The sequence below is a fragment of the Lissotriton vulgaris genome, chromosome 6 (genome assembly GCF_964263255.1).
Source record: "Lissotriton vulgaris chromosome 6, aLisVul1.2, whole genome shotgun sequence".
NCBI classification, from domain to species: Eukaryota; Metazoa; Chordata; class Amphibia; order Caudata; family Salamandridae; genus Lissotriton; species Lissotriton vulgaris.
In genome coordinates this window covers 834,438,105-834,458,199 of record NC_141694.1, presented here as the reverse complement: position 1 = coordinate 834,458,199, position 20,095 = coordinate 834,438,105, and the positions used below count along the sequence as shown (strand labels likewise).

Here is a 20,095-nt window from a genome sequence, read left to right as displayed (position 1 = left end):
GCAGTGTAACTCCACGGTTTCCCTTCTTCTGCAGTCAAGTTCTTTTCGCAATAACGAAGATAGCGGTATTAATCCCTCATTCAGAACAGTTCACCAGCTGTCAAGTGTTACGAGGATATTTCTCATGCGTGAGCCTCCTGTGTGGTATTTTAACCAATAAAAGACTACTTCCTTCGCCTGCCTACCTTCAACCACGCTGACAGGCACAGCTTTCCAAGTACAACCAGCATTTCGTATCAACCTATCTGCAACATTTTTTTGGGTTAATTTTTTTGACACTTTGAGCACTGCTAATTTTTGTATTTACTTGCAGAGGGAGTCTCACAAATGCATTGTCACTTTTACCGTTTCGCTGATAGGCACAGCTTTTGGTTTAACTGTTCTGCCTGTCTTTTGTTGCTGATGGACACAGCCTTACATTGTTTTCCACAATGATGGGCACAGTCATGTCTCCTTTATTCTTGCCTGCGTTTTCACGCTGACAGGCTCAGCTCTTCACAATTTCGCTGTTTATCAGTACTGTTCATCTTTAATTGCTTTACACACAGTGCTATTTTAATGCTTTGGAGTTTGTCATGTAACCTTGAGTAATTATTTTACAGACGAGCAAATATTCAAGTGGTTATTCAATTGTCTTGTTTTACATTTACCTGTGTGCTGCATATCATACATATGTACGTTTTAACCTCTCTGTAACCAATTTTCCTTTGTTGATAACATGGCAGCTGCTAATATGTCGCAACCCCCACCTTTCCTTAACAAGGGCGGGGAACCTTTATTGCCTTGGAAGCAATGGTTTGGTTTACTTGAGTCCTACCTAATTGCTATTGGTGAGGAGAAATGTTCTCATTTACGTAAACTACAAACTCTGTTACACAACTTGGGCATTGAGGGACGTAAAGTTTAAGATGATAGTACTGTTAATGCAGAGGGTGAAAGGGAAAGTGATGATGATGATAACGTGTTCTTGGCGGCAGTAAACAAATTAGAAAAACATTTCAGCAAGAAAATAAATGTTGTTTAGAGAGGCACAAGTTTTTTTCAAGGATACAAGGTAAAAGTGAAAAGGTTAAACCATTTATTGCTGCATTAAAGGGTCTAGCAAACACATGTGAGTTTTAGTCCCTTCAAGATTCCCTAATTAGGGACCAGTTGGTTAGATGCACCAACAATCCCAAGATACAGGAGAGGCTTCCTGTGGCCAACCGTGACCTCGAGGAAGCCAAAGACATAGCGGTGGGGATTGAGCACACAGCTGATTGTATGGTTGCAATGAAAGATGAAGGAGGTAAATCCAAGGAGGTCAATGCCATAAGCAAACCTGATACTGTTAAAGATAACAAAAATAAGCTGGCTAATACGTTACCTCCGGGAACCAAACTAAAGTGTTATAGGTGTGGGAGCCCAACCCACCTTGCCAACAACCCCGTTTGCCAAGCACGTTCTGTTATCTGACACAAATGTGGTAAAAAAGGAAATTTGTCCAGAGTTTGTCAAGATCAGCTCCCCAAATCGGTGTCGTTGATCGAACCACAATCGTCTCTTGATCCTAAGTTGATCTTCCAACTCAAAGATACTAATGATACAGACAAGTTTCCATCTTGCAACATCACTCTAGACAACAAACCGGTAACTGTCTTTGCTGATTCATGTTCCCCGTACACCCTTGTTGATGCCAAGGTATTTTCCCAACTTTTTGCTTCATGGCAGGAAACAGTACAGCCCCCTGACATCCAACCAGGAGGTTACAATGGGGACCCTATACCCTTATTGGGCATGACCACCAAGGAGATAGGTTTTAAAGGAAGGAATACTGTAGGCAAGATCTACATCACCCAGAAGGGATCCAATGTGTTGGGGTGGAAACATCAAAGGGAACTCGAGATCAAGTTAGATCCTAATAGTTCAGATCAGGTTCTTTTGGTAGATCCCTCAGTTGGGGGGATGGAGGTTTGTAACGATTTTCCAACGGTATTTTCAGATGATTTAGGTTTACTTAAGGATTACCAACCCTCCATTAAGTTAAAATCCAATGCTAAGCCGGTAGCACACAAGGCCAGACCCATACCACTTTAATGCATGCTTGTCTTTGCTTGGAATTGGACAGATTATTGTCTTTGGGGGTGATTGAACCTATTGAGTGTTCACAATGGTTGGCCCCCATTGCTCTCACCACAAAAGCATCCAGTAAGGACATCAGGCTATGTGTGGACCTCAGGGTCCTCAATGAGAACACCTGGGTAGACAGGTACCCTCTTCCACGCATTCACAAGGTCCTTACCCTTATCAAAGATGCGATTTGCTTCAGCTTCCTTGACCTATCCTCAGCCAATCACCAGGTAGAGATTCACCCTAACTCACGCCATCTCACCTCTTTTGTGACACCTCTGGGAGCATTCCAATACCTTCAAATGCCTTTTGGGTTGACATATGCTGCGGCTGCCTTCCAGAGGATCATGCAGCATGTTCTGAAAGATCTTCCCAGAACTCTCTGTTTTCAAGATGATATACTAATCTACGGGAAGGAACTGGAGGTACATAATATCACCCTCAGATTGGTGTTGACCAACTTGGAAAAAGCTGGTCTCTCTCTTAAAAAAGAGAAATGTTGTATTGGAGTGGGATCGGTTGAGTACCTTGGGCACACCATTTCTCAAGATGGTATTAAACCCAAAATGGACTTAATGGAAGTTAATTCGCAACACAGTGGGTTCTAAATGTCCCAAGATCTCAAATCATTTTTAGGCCTATCCAAATATTATTCAAAATTTTGAAAGAAATTATGCCTCTATAGTTGAACCTTTACGTAATTTGCTCAAATCCAGAATTTCTTTTGTGTGGTCTGATGACTGTCAAAATGCCTTTAAAGCTGTCAGGGAAAGCATCAGTTCTGCCCCATCCCTCGGTAGATTTGACCCCAGCAAACCCACGATCCTTTGCACAGATGTAAGCAATAAAGGGTTGGGAGCCAGTCTCACCCAAATGGTGGATGGGAAAGAACAAATTGTAGCATTTGCCTCTCGAGCTCTTAAGGGTGCTGAATTAAACTACTTTGTGGTGGAGAAAGAGGCACTTGCTTGCTTTTGGGCAATCAAACACTTTCGTTTTTTTCTGTGGGGCATTCCATTTACTGTAAAGACTGACCACAAACCACTAATGTTTGCATTCACTACCAAAGGAGCAAATAAAACCACCCCAGAATAGCCAGGTGGATCTTGGGACTTGAGGGCTACAATTTTAGTGTAAAGTACATGCTGAGTTCTCAAAACATGGTTGCAGACTTTTTGTCACGTTCTCCATCAGAGGGGGAAAGCTGTCCTGTTATTTGTGAATGTGATGATGTGATACTGCAACTTACCTGCTTGAATAAGGAGGAATGGGACAATAGTATGTAAGCAGATGCAGAAATTAGTTCTATCAAAGAGTTAATCAAAAATGGTCAGCCTGAAAACAAAAGTGACATTCCAACAACCTTATGTAAGTTCTGGGGTGTAAGACTTGAATTAAATATACAAGGAAACTGGTTTGCAGAGGGGAAAAAGTGATTCCACCAGAGAACTTGAGAGAGAAAATTGTGGGACTAGCACACGTAGGACATTTAGGGCGCAGTCTTACCAAGAACAAAATCAGATTGGAATATTGGTGGCCAGGCATGGATGCCATTACTGAAAATGTAGTGAAAAATTGTTTGGACTGTAGCCGCAGTGACAAAACTCACCAAACCCGTAAGCCCCCTCTTTCTCCTATCGAAGTGCCTGATCGACCATGGTCAAAGTTAGCCTTGGACATTATAGGTCCACTCAATCTGAAAACATTGAATGAAAGCTTCATTTTGGTACTAGTGGACTATCACACACGTTGGGTGGTCTACAAATGTGTCCATCAAATCGACACGAGTTCTCACACAGTTCTTAGAAAATGTATTCTTTGAGGAGGTTTTACCTGACACCCTCATTACAGACAATGGAGTGCAGTTCACCTCGGACAGTATGAAAGAGTTTCTCTCTCACAGGGGCATCACTCATCACAAATCTGTATTGTATTGTCCCCGTGCAAATGGATTAGTGGAGAGGATCAACCGTTTATTCAAAGAGTGTCTGCAGAGGGCAGAAATAATGGGGACACCAGCAAGTTCAGCTTAAACGGTCATCTCCTACGCTGACGACACCCAGCTGATCCTCTCCCTGACCAACGACCCCGCCGCCGCCAGAGCCAACCTTCACTAAGGGATGAAAGACGTAGCCGAGTGGATGACGACCAGCCGCCTGAAACTGAACTCAGACAAGACGGAAGTCCTCATCCTGGGCTCCTCGCCCTCCGCCTGGGACGACTCCTGGTGGCCCCCCGCCCTGGGCACCGCACCCAAACCGACAGACCACGCACGCAACCTGGGCTTCATCCTGGACTCCTCCCTCTCCATGACCAGACAAGTCAACGCCGTCTCCTCGTCGTGCTTCAACATCCTGCGCATGCTACGGAAGATCTTCCGGTGGATCCCCACCGAGACCAGGAAGACGGTCACCCAGGCCCTCGTCACCAGCCGACTGGAATACGGCAACGCCCTCTACGCCGGAACCACCGCCAAGCTCCAGAAGAGATTCCAGCGGATCCAGAACACCTCAGCCAGACTCATCCTCGACATCCCACGACACAGCCACATCTCCGGACATCTGAGAGACCTGCATTGGCTCCCCGTCAACAAAAGAATCACTTCCGTCTCCTCACCCACGCACACAAAGCCCTACACGATCAAGGCCCGAGCTACCTCAACAACCGCATCAACTTCTACGCTCCCAAACGCCATCTCCGATCAGCCAGTCACGCCCTCGCCGCCGTCCCCCGCATCCGAAGAACGACAACAGGAGGAAGGTCCTTCTCCTACCTTGCCTCCAAGACCTGGAACTCCCTCCCGACCGACCTGCGCCTGACCCAAGACCACCTCTCCTTCAGGAAGAAGCTCAAGACCTGGCTGTTCGAGCAGTAGCAGGCAGCACCCCCCCCCCCCGCAAGCGCCTTGAGACCCTTCGGGTAAGTAGTGCGCTCTATAAATGTCTTTGATTGATTGATTGACTGTTTGGGCCTATTGCACGTCTCCCAATAATGTTACTGGGTATTCCCCATTCACCTCTCTCAAAGGGAGGATCCTGAAAACAAAACTCACACCACCTGGATTGCCAAGAAATGACACATGTGTGGTAAATCAAAACGAAATCTGTAGAAGAGGAGAACATCAAGTCAAATACAAGATCAGATATGACCAGACCAAATGTAAAAAACAAAATGTTCTAAGAAGGAGAATGGGTCCGTGTGGCCTTACCCAAAGCACGCAGTAAAGCAGCGTCCAGATTTTCGGATCCGTGCAGAATATCAAGGGTAGGGAAAAATGTAGTCCATCTTGATAACGGCCAAACATGGAGCATGGACAGAATCATCCCTCATGAACAAGGTGGCGATCAAGGCAACGGTAATAATCCAGAGAGAGTGTCAGAGGCTCTCGGTCCCAGGAGATCTCCGAGAACAAGAAACTCACCTGCCTGGACAAGAGACTATTGTGTTATGTGAGAGACACTGTTCTTTGTTTTTCTGCATTCCCTTGCAGGCCTTGTTTATAAATTCGCATTGTTATTGTAATTTATTACGTTTTACCTTATCCCTGCTTTCCTGTTCCTGCTCTTCCTCGCTTTGCTTCCTCCTCTCCTCTTCCTCCTTTCCTCTGCCTCTCTGCCTCCCTTCCTTTCTTTGCCCTATGCAGGGAGGTGTGTTGTAATCTATTCCACATGGTACGTTCCGTTCCCCTCTCCCCTGCACCTCCCATTGGTCTTTCCCCTCCTCTGTTGCCAACATTCCACAGTGCCCTCCCGAGAGCTGCCTGGAACCTGTGGTGGTGAGAAGACTAATAAAGAAGAGTTACTCCTTACCTCTTTGTGTCTTCATTATAACAGTTTTTTTCACTGATAAAATAATGACAGTTTCTGAACTTCTATGCATTGTTTTCCAACATCATTATCACAGTGTTTCTTTTTAAGATTATCTTGTGATCACAACCTCCTGAGGGATCTCCCGAAATTTTCTGACTTACTAATGTGGTACAGGATTCCAAGTAGACCGTAAGTTAAGTTTTAGTATAATGAAAAATGTGACTGAAATTATTCACAGTGGGAGAAGTATTAAAAACGGCATGCTGGCACACGATTAATTCGAAACAGGACGTAAAGAGGAAAGGAAAATGTAAGATGCTAATAAATTGCCGGTTCCAGTATGTTTTTCCCCCAGACCTGCGTTTACCTTTGTAATGACAACTTGCTGCTGGGAACGCCAGAACCTAATTATCCGTTCGCACACGTAGAGCACCATAGGACCCAAAATCCATTTCCAAGACTGAAAAAAACAACAAAGAAACAAAGCATCGTAAAATACAAATGGCTGCAGTCCCGGGAGTCATTAGTATGTTAGAATAAACAAATCTAAAAAATAAACCTCCCATATAAGGCTATATGATGTGCTCGGTGCGTGTATCTACAGTGCTCTAAACTAAGGGGCTTATTTACAAGCTCCTTGCGCCACACTTACGTCACTTTTCCCATGTTAAAAATGACGCAAAAGTGGCGCAAGGGCTTGTAAATCTGCCTGTTAAGTGTTTTTCCAAAAGAAAAACCTTATAAAGAACCGTATGGAGGGCTGGGATCCGAACTCAGTATTTTGAAAAGGGTATAGGGGATAGAATAGAGTGAGTTACCAACACCTGCCCATTCGTTTCCTTGCTTTTCGGTGCTACACCTCGTACGCCCTACAGTCACTACTATCATATCTCATCAAAGAGCACTAAAGTCCCACATGCCCAGTAAGCCCACTTCCATCTCTACATCTCTCAAAGTGCCACTTTGTTTTTTAATACACAGGTCAGAAAACTACAATTTCCCATTTATACACAAGCCTACGAATGTAAGATTTTTTTCACTGCTAGAGTGCTCTGGAAGAAGAGGGTGTGGCTTTGGGGAAGGTGTGGGACAGGGTGAATTGGGCTTTGGCCCCATGGCTCTGCCTGAACAGCCACAGCTACCTACTCACAGGTGTTGTATGGCATGAGCAAAGTCGGCAATTGCACACGGCTCCCACCTACCAAGGGGCATCCCGGGAAAGTGAACTTTCTCTTCATCTCACATCTGTCTATTTCACCTTCTCAACCTTTAATGTATCATTTAATATTACATGGTATCGTGGAGCTGAAATTAGCAACAAATGGGTATTAAATAACAAAGATGTTCTAGACAGAGGCAACTAAAGTTTGACTGCCTGGGGCCTTGAAATCCTTAAGATAGCACTGTACCTACCCACAGAGCAAATAGGTAACCCATTCGGCACCAATTCCTATGTCCTAGTGAGGTTTTAATTGGAGCACAGCGTGTAGAATGTTAACCGCTAAGTTAGAAACCTGTTTTGTAGAAGAAAGGTTTCCAGCTCACAATGGGAATGTGCCTCTTTTCTGTGTAGCCTTGTGATGAGTTATTAATCCATGTGTGTCACAGTTGCACCATGGGAGGTGGCAGGTCTAACGGCACTTATTCAAAGATGTATTCTCCCTCTCCTTTAAATGAGTCCCCTACAAAGGAACTGGCTATCCACCACACTTCTCTGTGCCTTTCCTCTGAGATTTCAATTTAAAAATGGCAGGTTTCTTAGATTTTGAAGTTGTATGTAGTAGTGTAGCAGATTGTTATCAGGGCAGAAAATATCTCAAGATAAAGTATGGTGGGAATGTTCATTAAGCCTTTTTGAGAAATCCCACAGTCTGCATCCCCTTGAAATATTGGCATGTTAGTGAAATTATTTATGGCAAATCTTGTTATTAAAGAGCGTAAACACATACCACCGTGTAAAGCATGTGCCAGGCAGGTGCTGATAATCATTACTAGTACATAAATATCTCCTTTTCTTAACCGAGACCTGGTTCAAGACCGACTCCCTGCCCAATGTGCTTGCCACCTTACCATCGACATATTCCGCCATTCGTGCGGATTGTCCCGAAGGCAAGCGGGGTGGTGGAGTGGCTTTAATAGCTCGTACTGATTTCAACTTTCAAATCCTTCCCTCCCCTCTTATTACCGATGTCGATCTCCTTGTAGCTCGTTCTACCTCCCACCAAGCCCCCCTCACTTTTGTTCTCATCTACCGTCCTCCCCAGTCCACCCCTTCGTTTCTCCCCGATATCCAGACCCTCTTGGCCACCTTGGTAGTTAACAATTCTTCTGTATTAGTTTTAGGGGACCTTAATTTCTGGCCCAATGACCCTGCCGAAAGCCCCCAATCTAAGGAATTTACCTGCTTCATGAAAAGTTTGAATTTTGTACCGCTCATCCACAGTCCCACCCACCTCCATGGCCACATGCTAGATCAAATTTGGACACTGAATGTTCCATCCACACCTCCTATTATATCCCCTTGCCCATGGTCAGATCACTCCACCATCACGCTCTCCCTTGCCCTAGCACCCCTGGTCAAACCCCCCCTTCCCAAAAACACCTGGGTTCGGAAATGGGGTAAGGTAGACATGCCCTCCTTCTGCTCAGCCCTGGCCAAGACCTGTCCTGATCTTACCGGTCTGACAGCCGCCCCACAGCTGGCCGCAATTAACAATTGGCTCACGGTGGCAGGCGACGAATTCGCCCCCCTCAAGCGGCTTTCAGTTAAACGGGCCCACGCAGCCAATTGTTGGTTTACTTCCGACCTTAACGAGAAAAAACTAGCTGCAAGAAGGGCCGAACGAGTCTGGAGAAGAACTTACGACCCTGTCCAAAAAACAATCTACTTGGCCGTTCTGCAAACCTATAAAAAGAGCATCCTGGAAGCAAAAGCTGAATATTACACCAACAGGATAATGGCCGCTGAGTCACAATCGAAGAAAATCTTCTCCACTATCCATGAACTTGCCTCATCCACCAGAGCCACGGCAACCATCCCCCGTCCCAATCCCTCTGTGACTCGCTCAACAGGTTTTTCATAGACAAAGTTGTAAAAATTAAACATAACATCCCTCCGCCCTCCTCCACCTTTGTTGACCCTTCCCCTCCCCCCACTACCGTTAAACTGACTAACTTTCCACTTCTAACCACTGATACCCTCCTCCCTCTGCTCCAACGGGTCAAATCAGGCTCTCCCCTGGATTTTGCTCCTGCTTGTATACTCAGGGAAGTTTACTCAGCCTGTCTCACTCCCCCTTTGACCCTTCTTAACGATTCACTTATTCATGGTCATGTTCCCAGTTCACACTAATCGGCGGCTGTCATCCCAATCCTAAAAAAATTGGACGCCGATCCTTCCTCCCCCTCCAATTACCGCCCCATTTCACTCCTCCCTTACCTTGCAAAGGTTCTTGAAACTCACATCACTTCTACTCTGAGCACTCACATTGAGGCAAATCATTGCCTCTCCCCTTGCCAAGCTGGTTTCCGTCCCCTGCATTCTACAGAAAAAGTGGTCATCTCAGTCATGGACAAGCTGCGTGAAGGCATCGACATCAACCTTCCGCAAGCCTTGATTCTCCTAGACCTATCCGCCGCTTTTGACACGGTGGACCACACCATCCTACTTAACCGTGTCAGGGCGGCGGGCATAGAAGGCTTAGCCTTTTCTTGGCTGGAGTCCTTTCTTGCTGGGAGAACACAAGGAGTCCATCTGGCTGGCTTTGCGGCGGCCTCTCGTAAGGTAGAATGCGGGGTCCCTCAGGGTTCATCACTTTCCCCTCTTTTGTTCAACCTTTATATTTTTCCCCTCATTTTTATGTTACAGCAACTGGAGGTCACCGTGTTTAACTACGCGGATGACCTCCAGTTAATCTTCAATCTGTCCCATTCACCTTCAACTGCCCTGAATGTCCAAACAACCATGACTCTCATTCAAGATTGGATGAACTGCAGCCACCTCAAACTTAATCCGGACAAGACCGAGCTGGTCCTGACCGGAGGTGGCTGCAGCCCTTGGTCCCCTTCCTTCTGGCCTCCCTCCCTTGGTGCCCCTCCACTTCCGGTGTCCAAAGTGAAAACTTTGGGAATCTTTCTTAATCCCCAGCTCACTCTTCACCCGCAAGTCAGCTCCGTGGTTTCCTCATGCTTCTTCTCCCTTAGAGTAATTAGGAAAGTTTCTCGTTTCTTTTCTCCCTCAGCTTTAAAAATTATCATGTTGGCCATGGTACTGTCCCGTATAGACTATGGAAACATAGTCTATAATGGAGCCCCTGCATACATGATCCATCGACTACAACTGGTGCAGAACCAGGCGGCCCGCCTGATCCATGGCCTACCCAGATACCATCGGGTCACTCCATTACTCAAAACTCTGCACTGGCTCCCTGTGAGAGAGCGTGCCCTGTTTAAACTCGGCTGCCTCACGTATCAGGCCAGATCGGGCACTGCTCCCGAGTTCATCTGCTCTCTCATCAAGCCATACTGTCCAGGCAGAGAACTTCGCTCGGCCCATTTGGCCCTCCTTACCATCCCCCGCTTTAAAAAGCAGAGGGCGGGCGGAGCGAGATTCGCTGTCCTGGCCCCAACATTTTGGAATTCCCTCCCGGTTACTCTACGCACCTCACCTTCCTACCTCTTGTTCCGAAAAAATGTCAAAACCTTTTTGTTTACACAAGCCTACCCTTAATCTCCCTGTTGCTGCCATCCACTGATCACCACTAGCGCCATGAAACCGCTGGGTATGCGAGCGCTGTACAAATGTTTTAAAAATTCAAATTCAAATTCAAAATTCAAATACATGAAAGGGAAGCCTCAAAAGCAACTGACATCTTGCATCACATGTCTAGCAGATTAAGGATTTGGAATGAAGCCATGACCGGCCAGAGGAGCAACAGATGTGGCAATAGAAGGAAACAAAAACTTCCCCTTGTCTCAAGAGGGAACAACGCCTTTGTCAACGTAACATGAAGAGAGGGCAGGGAAGGGGGGGAAGGGTAGGAGCCAGAGGCATAGTAGGTTTAGCCCTGACGGGTTAGTGATAGGGAAGGGGAGAAAAGAAAAATAGAATAAAAGACAAGGAAGAGAAATAGACCGAGAAAAAGAAGATGGAGAGAAAAAGAAAAAGGAAATAGTGGGGGGAAAGGAGAGGAGGGTGGAAATAGAGCAGGGGATATAGCATCTCGGGATGGGTCTGTCAAAGCCCCTGTCAGAGGCTAGGGGAGGACAGAGGGTTTCCCATATTTTGGGGCTGGGCATCTCGTACAAGCTAGGAGGACAGCCTCGAAAAGTTGGAGGGCGCGGAGTCGGAGAGGAGCGAAACAGAGTGTTCCAGTTTAGAGAAGTGATCGATCAGTGGTTGCCTAATGTGAGTGAATTTGGATTTCGTATGTGTGATTCAGCATGTTAAGAGCTCCATCGCCATGACATGCCAGAGGCGTGTAAACCAGAGTAATAGATGGGGCGGAGGGCTTTGTCCAATGAAGGGCAAGTACTTGTTTGGCCGCCCTAAACATATGCGCGATAAGGTGGCAGTAATGTGGGTCATAGCTGTGAGTAGCTGGGGGCAGACACCCAGGATGGCCACGGTATGTGAGCTCGGTACGGGAAGCCTACAGTGTCTTTGGTGTGGCTCAGTACTTCCTTACAAAATAAGGTGAGTAGTGGGCAAGACCACCAAATGTGGATGAAATCGCCAGTCGCCGACTGGCAATGCCAACAGAGAGGCGAGGAGTTGGGGAACATTTTCTGTAAACAAGTCAGAGTAATACCAGTGGGTCATGAGTTTATAGGCGGCTTCACGTTGGGGTATGCTCCTGTATGTTAGTGACATTTTACACCACATGTCAGTTGCTTCAACTTTTGTTTTAGATTAAAGCTGAGTGTGCAAAGGGGAGGCAAACCACTGGTGAGGTGTGTCTCCATCCAGAAATATACATCTTTGTGGGTGTTTACTATCTTCCAATTGAACACCCTTAGTCCCTTCCCTTCGAATAACGATGTTTTCGCCCTTACCTCCAAAGTTAACACTGCAGAAAATGTGCAGATTTGTAGTGGTATTAAGTTTAATCTGACTTCATAAACGTCCAGAAATCTTGAGTATGAATTCCAACCTACCATTTACAACCACGAATGGCATTTTAAGCACACCAAATTTTCTAAGTTGATCCACTGTAGATCAAAACTCATCGAAGTACGACTTTCCAAGCAGTAAAAGAGGATCACCCATGCGTAGATCTCTGTAAACTATCACCGTTATTTGAAACCCAAACCTTGCACAAACATTATTGTGCGCATGTCAAGTGCATGTGTGAGTACAATGAGCACTCCTTATTTTTAGAGAACTACATTGTCAGTGTTGGGACAGGAAAGTTCTCTCCATCGTCAATGCCCTGAGTCTCCCTGCCCTGAGTTTTCATCTCCATGTGAAACTGGTATCATGACTTTCATTTTTGGCCTTGGTGTTAAAATAGTCTAGATTGTGCACAGAGACCTAGACCTACCTGTCCCTGACAATGTGAGGTTCTGGACCTGTCCTATTACCTGGAGAGGCCCATCAAGCATGCCTGATAGTAGATATTGGACTGCTGTCCCTGAGATAGATAGATAGATAGATAGATAGATAGATAGATAGATAGATAGATAGATAGATAGATAGATAGATAGATAGATAGATAGATAGATAGATAGATAGATAGATAGATAGATAGATAGATAGATAGATAGATTGCAGCCGCGGCCGGCATTGGGAGTGAATGCAAGGCGGTGACGTGGGGAGGGGGAGGGGCAGGGTGGGGGGTAGTAGTGTATGGATTACAGAGTTTTACAGGTAAGTAAACATTTAAATCAATAAAACGAATTTCGTTGTGTGCAATGCATCGCATTTTGGGATGCAGTGTACTCAACAAAATTCGTTTTATTTATTTAAATGTTTACTTACCTGTAAAACTCCGTAGTCCATACATTACTACCTCCCACCCTGCCCTTTCCCCTCCCCACGTCACCGCCCTGCTTTTACTCCCACTGCCGGCCGCGGATGATAGATAGATACATAGATATGAATTTTAATATTTTTATAACTAATCTTTTTTTTTTGTGAATCTGTTTTATTGGATTTTAGTATTAGTACAGCATAAGTCATATGAAAAAGCAAGCAGTGTTGGGCGTCACAATCAGCATATAAGGCACAGTAGTGTCATATAATATTGTTACAGCTGTCACTTGGAGTTATGTACAAAGTGGTCAAGCAGATGAATGACAGATACATGTATGGCCTGCGCTAGAAGAAAAGCGAGGGGTGAGAGGCAGAAAAAGAAGGAGAGTAGGCAGGCATAATGACCACATCACTGTCCACATATTGGGTGTCTTCCGGGGCATAAATGTTGGCGAATGTCCTTTGTCGCACACACGTGCGGGTACTGTCCCATGAAGAAAGTAGGAGCACTGGCGCTCAGCTGTGAATAAGTGCCAATAAAATATTCAATATTAACAACAGGAACTAGGCACTGTGCATACAAAAGAAAAGGGGTAAAAGAGATGAAAAGGAGGAATGAACAGTGTATGCAAACAAACATGTAGCCCAGCCCCCCCTTTATTGAGTCCATATGCGGCATGACTCATAGCTCTCGAGTTTAACAGCGACTGGCTGTTACCCCACGGCTAGAATGTGTGTAGGCTGAGTGTCACAGGCAATTTGTGTCCGCCAGTAAGAGATCGGCGCGGCGCGCATGCTGTTACTACCCACGCGACTAAACGCTGCCAAAGACTGGCGTGTCAGAAAGGTCCGCGGTCAGCATGCCCGGGCTGTGTTGCAGTGCGAGGTAGCTTGTGTCCCAGTATGTGGCAATAGGGACCCTACGCAATGCCAGCGTCTTCTCACGTTTAATAGCGAGGCTTTCTGCTTTGGCCCACGCAAGCATACAATAACGCCAAGCTTGTATGTGTGGAGGGTCCGGCTCTTTCCATCTTTTACTGATCAGTCGTTTGACCACTATCAGTCCCAGATCTATAAATCTGGACGTGACCTTCATGCTAGGGGTTCTGTGAAATTTGTGCAGTAAATATGTAGGCCAAGTGAAGGGCAGCTCCCTGTCGCGGCTCTCGTGCAGCAGAGTGGCCAAGTGCCTGCTTTGTCCCATGACATGTTTTATTACTAATCATTTTATGTGTTTTTTAAAATTCTTACATATTGTCTAAAAAATTTTAAATAAATATAATTAGAATATATAATTTTATTTTATGTTAAAAAATATATATTTATTTTTAATTGAATTATTATTTTAAAAACAAATACTTTAAACCCATTACAAAGCATTGTAGATATATATTTCAATATACTTCTCTTTGGACAATATCCTGGTATAAACAATTACAATAATGTAATTTGCATACAAACTATAGGGGACAAAAATATTTCGATACACTAATACTGCATGAAACATATTTTTGTTGTCAATATTGAAACGGTGGATGAGTGAGTAAGTGGAACTATGAATGCATAAAAGGGTAAATGGATGGATGGATGGATGCGAGGCTGGAGGATGGATCAGAGTAGATGGATGGGTCAGAGGGTGGATGGAGGAGTGAAAGGGTGGGTGGATGAGTAAAAGGGAGGATGGATGGAGGCAGTGAAAGGGTGGCTAGATTAGTGAAAGGATGGATGTATGAATGGGTGGATGGATCAATGACTGAGGGAAAGGGTGGGTGGATGGATAGGCTTGAAGATGGATGTATAGGTTTGGATATGGATGGGGCGGATGGAATGTTGACAAACATGATGGATGAAAGATTGGATGTATGACAGAATGTAAAGACAAAATGGTGGATATCAGTGGGTGGATGGAAGGATGAATGGACAAATGCTTGGATGGAAGAGACAAGCAAGATCTTCTGGGGAGGGTTTCGATGAATTGCTTTGCTTGTTTCGTGCCATAAGAACATTGGTTCAAAGTGGGAGAGGAGGTATTTTTATTTTCTGGCAACTCCCTTGTTCAGGAGTTTTGGTATGTGTTATTTCAACCCATGCTAGCATGAAGACCAAAGTTTTAGCAAGGTCTGGATGCAGAAAGCAAAAAGAAGGGCATGATTAAATGGAAATGATTCCCCTTCAAAATAAGCTGTTGAGGACAGAGGACAAGTGTTAGTACGATACACAAACGCAAACACCCACACACACCCCAACACACACGCATGCACACCCCGCACACACACACACACTCTCTCTCTGTACTCTTTTTGAAGAAATAAAGCAAGAAGTTCTTACCATTTTAAAGGTCATATTTGAGGCTGATGAAACGTGTAAACACAACGCACTAACATGAAACACAAACATGAACCATGTTAACATATATCAAGGCCTGTAATATATCAACACCGCCATCGCACAGGCAGTATACTGCAACACGGTACACACTGGCAGACTGCAAATCTAGAAGACTTAAAAAGAGCACACACTTCAAGTCGCTAGATCAGGGGTCTACAGGCTTTTCTTATCAAGAGCTGCTCATATTGAATGAAAATCATTCCGAGCTACTAATATGATCAGTTTTTTTTACCAGAAACCACATCAGACAAGATTACATTAGTGGCCACCATAAGCCAAATGCACGCAGTGATTCATCAGTTATGCTTGCCAGCAGTAATGTACAAAAGGCTTCGTCAATGCCTCTACATGGGTTATACTTAAAAGCCACAGCTGTAACGCTCATGGCAACAAGGTAACAGGCCTCCCAGTGCCATGTGCGTCATCACTCAAATATCAGCTTTACATATTGTTTTTTTAATTCAAACACTTTTCTTCAAACATCAGCATTTAAGGTCTGAAAATGAACATATTTTCGTTTCAAATACTCGCTTTTCCATTTTTGAATACATACATGAAAAGTTTTGAATTTAGAAAGCTACTTACAGGTTGTTGGAGAGCTACTAGTAGCTCACGAGCTACTCGTTGGAGAAGCCTGCTTCTAGAAACTCCTTTTTTTTGCACCTCAGACTTACTTCCTTCTCGGTGGTGCTGTTCGGCATATTTGCATTTTTACAATCTTCCTCCCACCCGATACTGTATCTTCTAGGCACCCCATTGTGATGTTGCGTCCTTTATTTATTCGTATACACTAGTCTTGAGTTCCCATTGTATGTGTGCTATTTATGTCTCTGTATCGTCTATGGCTATGCATCATGGTGCTTTGTACAGAGTCCGCCGGCCTCAGGGCCTAGATTCAGGTTTTATAAATACAGCGATAAAACAAAATAAAAAAAACAACCTCTCTTGAGGCGATTACGGTCACCCATATCCACAGCTTCTTCAAGACTGATGTCACCCCCTCCTGCCATGGGACTGTTGCATCCATTGAGACAAGCTAGCAGGGATTCCTGTCATTCACCTGCTTTTCTACTGGTGCCCATAAACATGCTGCAATACACAGCTTTAAGTGGACCGGGCCCTGCCTGTGCTCAGCACCGACAGTTCTAAAAAGTAGGTGCTGAGACGGTCCTATCAGGCCCTCCATTTTTGCTCTCACCTTCAGGATGAAAGTTAACTCTGCAACAGTACCACCACCACTCATGCCTTTGATGTAACTTCAAAGAGACTGGTCATAGTTCTTTCACAGTCTCATCATTTCTGAACTGAGGCATTTTCAATGTTCTATACAAAGAAGCCATAGTTGTTGCTTATTTACCTTATGCAGTTAACAGCCATTGGCAAAGCCAATAGCCCTGGCTTGTTGTAGGTGTAATGTTACTTTTTGTATTACATATCTGGATGTAATGACAGAAGCAGCAAAATACCAATCGGGCGGCACATTATGCTAATCACAGATTTTTAGCTTACATTTTGAGCCACCCTCTAATTGCATCGGCCACGGCCCTGTGAGAGACCCCCCAAGTTTTTTCAGCCCACTTCAAGTTCTGCTGCAATAATATAGCTTACAATATGATAACATTATCAAAGTGTGGAACAACATTACATTATCTAGAATAGTGCAATATTTAACATCGCATGGATAGCTTACTATAGCAGTACAGGGCAAAAGATAACACAACACACCTTAAAAAACATTTTGTAAGTGATAACTATTTAAATTATGTTCAAATTTGATCGAAGCACAAGAGAAACGGTTTACCAGTTTTAAGATTGCACTTAAAACCGCACCAGAAGGTATTGACACTTTCTGTAAAACATAGCATACGCTTTGCACAAAGCAAGATTTGAACTAAATTAACTTATGTATCATTCATGCACCTAAGTCTAGCAATATAATGACATGATATAAGGGAAATGAGTTACGGATACCGCTGGTTTGTTGCCGGAAAACTCTGGTAAGGGACATTGAGCATCTTCTCCCCACTCGTAGTAGTGATCTCTGCAGTGTGACACATTATGCATGAACAAGCTTTGTGGAGTCTGGCCTCGAACCATCTGACTTAAGATCAAAAGAAAAACACTGTAAGTCAGTCATTAAACAGACGATGGTCAGCTACATTAACAGAAATATGTTTGCTTATAGACTATGGGGCAGATTTACAAGCCCCTTGCGCCTCTTTTACGCCGCCGTTGCGTCACTTTTGTGACGTAGCGGCGGCGCAAAAGATGCGCCATGGTGGGGGGTATTTACAAAGTGACACATCTGGGAGATGCGTCACGTTGTAAAGGCCTGCGCCATAAGGAGGCGCTCCGGCGCAGGGTGGGACGTTTCTGCGCAGGAACGCCTCCTAAAAGTGGCTGAGTGAAATCTACAAGATTTCACTCAGTCACTTTTAGGCCAATGCTGCGTCAAAACCCTGCGCCTGCTTGAAGCAGGCGTAAGGCTTTTCGCAGCATTGGACAGATAGGGCCCCCCAGAGCATTGCTGGAGCTGTGTCGCAACTCCAGCAACGTGCCGCCTTTACGGCACAGATGCGTCACTCATCTGTGCCGTTTTTGCCCCATGGTGCGCCGCATTGTACATGCAAAAATAACAGTTGATGGACAGAATGCAGAACAATGTCAAACATTCACCCCAGTACAGAGATCTGGGCCTAAAACCATCGTTTTTTTGCTCACCACACCACCACAATTCAGACATGGCCGTATGGCCATTGTAAATGCGGCGCACCATGGGTGGCGGAGCTGCAGCGCACAATAACAGGCGCATCCCTGGGGATGCGCCAGTTATTGTAAATCTGCCCCGTTATATCTTTACAGCACACTATCTGACTTCAATCTCATTTACACTTGTCTTTCACACAGAAGGACATTATTTTTTCTGCAAATGCTAGTTACTTTGAAAAGAAAGAAAATTGTGCATCAAAATTACACAAGATGTTTTTTCTCTTTTGACATGATGTTACCTTTATATTTTAGCACAAAATATATAAGTGAGGCTGCTTCATCAGTAGAAGTTCCCGTATTAGCCATTTGAGACTTTAGGAGCATTATTGAGTTCATATGCTTGATTCTAATTGTGCATTTATTTTGTGTATCCATCATAAATGTATTCTTGCTCAGTATCCAGATATGCATAAGCTACTTTTACATGCTTTGAAATGATTATTACATGCCTTTATGATTTCACTGTTCTAATGTGTGTTTCAACTATACGTGTGCCTTCAGTTCAGCATATGAGTCGATAATGTTACTGCTTTAACATGTGTTTCAATCATAGTTGTTCTTTCAGTTATGAAATGCAGTTCTTCAATCATAGTTGTGCTTTCAGTCAAGAAATGCAGTTCTTCAATCACAGTTGTGCTTTCAGTTAAAAAATTCAGTTTTCTTTATATTTATGTTTGTGATGATAGTCAAATGTCATGGGGTGGGATGTAGTGTTAAAGGCACTCTTGTGGTATGACAACCTGTGATGACCTTTGACTACCATTATTTTAACTGACTTTAGTATGTTATGTTATCCTAGCCTGAATGTACGGCGGTCCTGCATATGCCTTGTTTCTCTTACAAGTTTCTTTCTTGTAATCTTGCTGTCTTTCAGTGGGAGCTGTTACAGAGTAGAACAGCCTTGCCAGGAACAGAAGGTGTGGGATATGCATTTGAAAGCGTGAGAGGGAGAGAGAGATGTGGAATGTACTCTTTGGTTTGGAAGTGCAGTGGTGTGGGCAGTGATGCACACATGTGCTCCGTGTTGTACATTGAGAGATGAAGTATGTGATGTTATAGGACACTGAGAGATGGAGTATGTGAATCTATAAGCAGTTGTGCACAATTGTGCATTGTGTTGTACATTGATGAGAATTATGAAGTTCTTACTATTGGCTTTGACATGGCCTCATGTTATCCTTTTTTTCTGACTTTGCCTTGCTTCAGCTTTTGTGCGTGCACAGCAGTGATTGCAAGTTGTTTGGGTTAATCACGTTCAAGGTCTTTTTGTTTTTGTGAGAGATTGTTTATGTACATGGAAGGCTTTGTGAGCTTCATCAAGATAAAGGCTGGAACATGCAAGATTTGGAGAAGGGGACGTGAGAACTCCTTCCTGCCATGGGATTGTTTGTTTGGAACCTGGCCAGCTCTGGTAAGATTCCTCTGGCCTGGGAGGAGGTCTTTCCAGGACCTTCCAGTGTGCTTTGAGATCATACAGCTGAGGGTTGTTGACTCAGAAACCGGGAGTTTGGAATCTGTGTGGGGACGGATGCGTCTACCTCGGAGTGTTGAACTCTGGTTGCTGAGGCTCTCAACCACGGCTATTTAACTTCCCCAGTCAGGAGTGAGCGAGATGCACTGTTTGCACCAGGTGAAGTATTGAGTTTTGGTTATTGCCATTGTGATGTTTGGCCAGTGGCTTTGATCATTTGATGTATTTTCTTTGTGACGTGTGAGTGAGTCAAGGTGCACCTCCAAAGTAATCATATGATGTATATATATACATATATATAACATTTTGAATATGCCAGAGTTTGCCAAAAGGGGTCTTCCCTAAGCACGTTGTACCAAAGAATTTCCTATGGCAAGGAAGAGCAAACAACGGTGGTTGCAGAATTCACCAATGTCACCCTGACCATCGGAAGCAGCCACAAAATGGTACTAAACCTGTGAAGGCTTTTGGAGAGTGTTGGGGTAACACCTGGGAAGTTTGCCAAGAGCAACATTGGAGAAAAACTGGAAGTTGGATTACCGACAAGAGGCACTGTGGGACTTGAAGTCCGGGGAT

The 20,095-nt window shown here is 44.5% G+C and overlaps 1 protein-coding gene across 1 annotated transcript in view; it reads right to left on the bottom strand.

Annotated features, from left to right (window-relative positions):
• The window catches only part of NOX3 (NADPH oxidase 3), a 478,144-nt gene that overhangs the window by 141,548 nt on the left and 316,501 nt on the right, over positions 1-20,095 (bottom strand). The window contains exons 6-7 of the mRNA XM_086926861.1: positions 17,251-17,380; positions 6,286-6,378 (exon numbers count right to left, since the gene is read on the bottom strand). Of these exons, the coding sequence (XP_086782987.1) occupies positions 6,286-6,378; positions 17,251-17,380 (223 nt within the window). The remainder of the gene's footprint in view (positions 1-6,285; positions 6,379-17,250; positions 17,381-20,095) is intronic.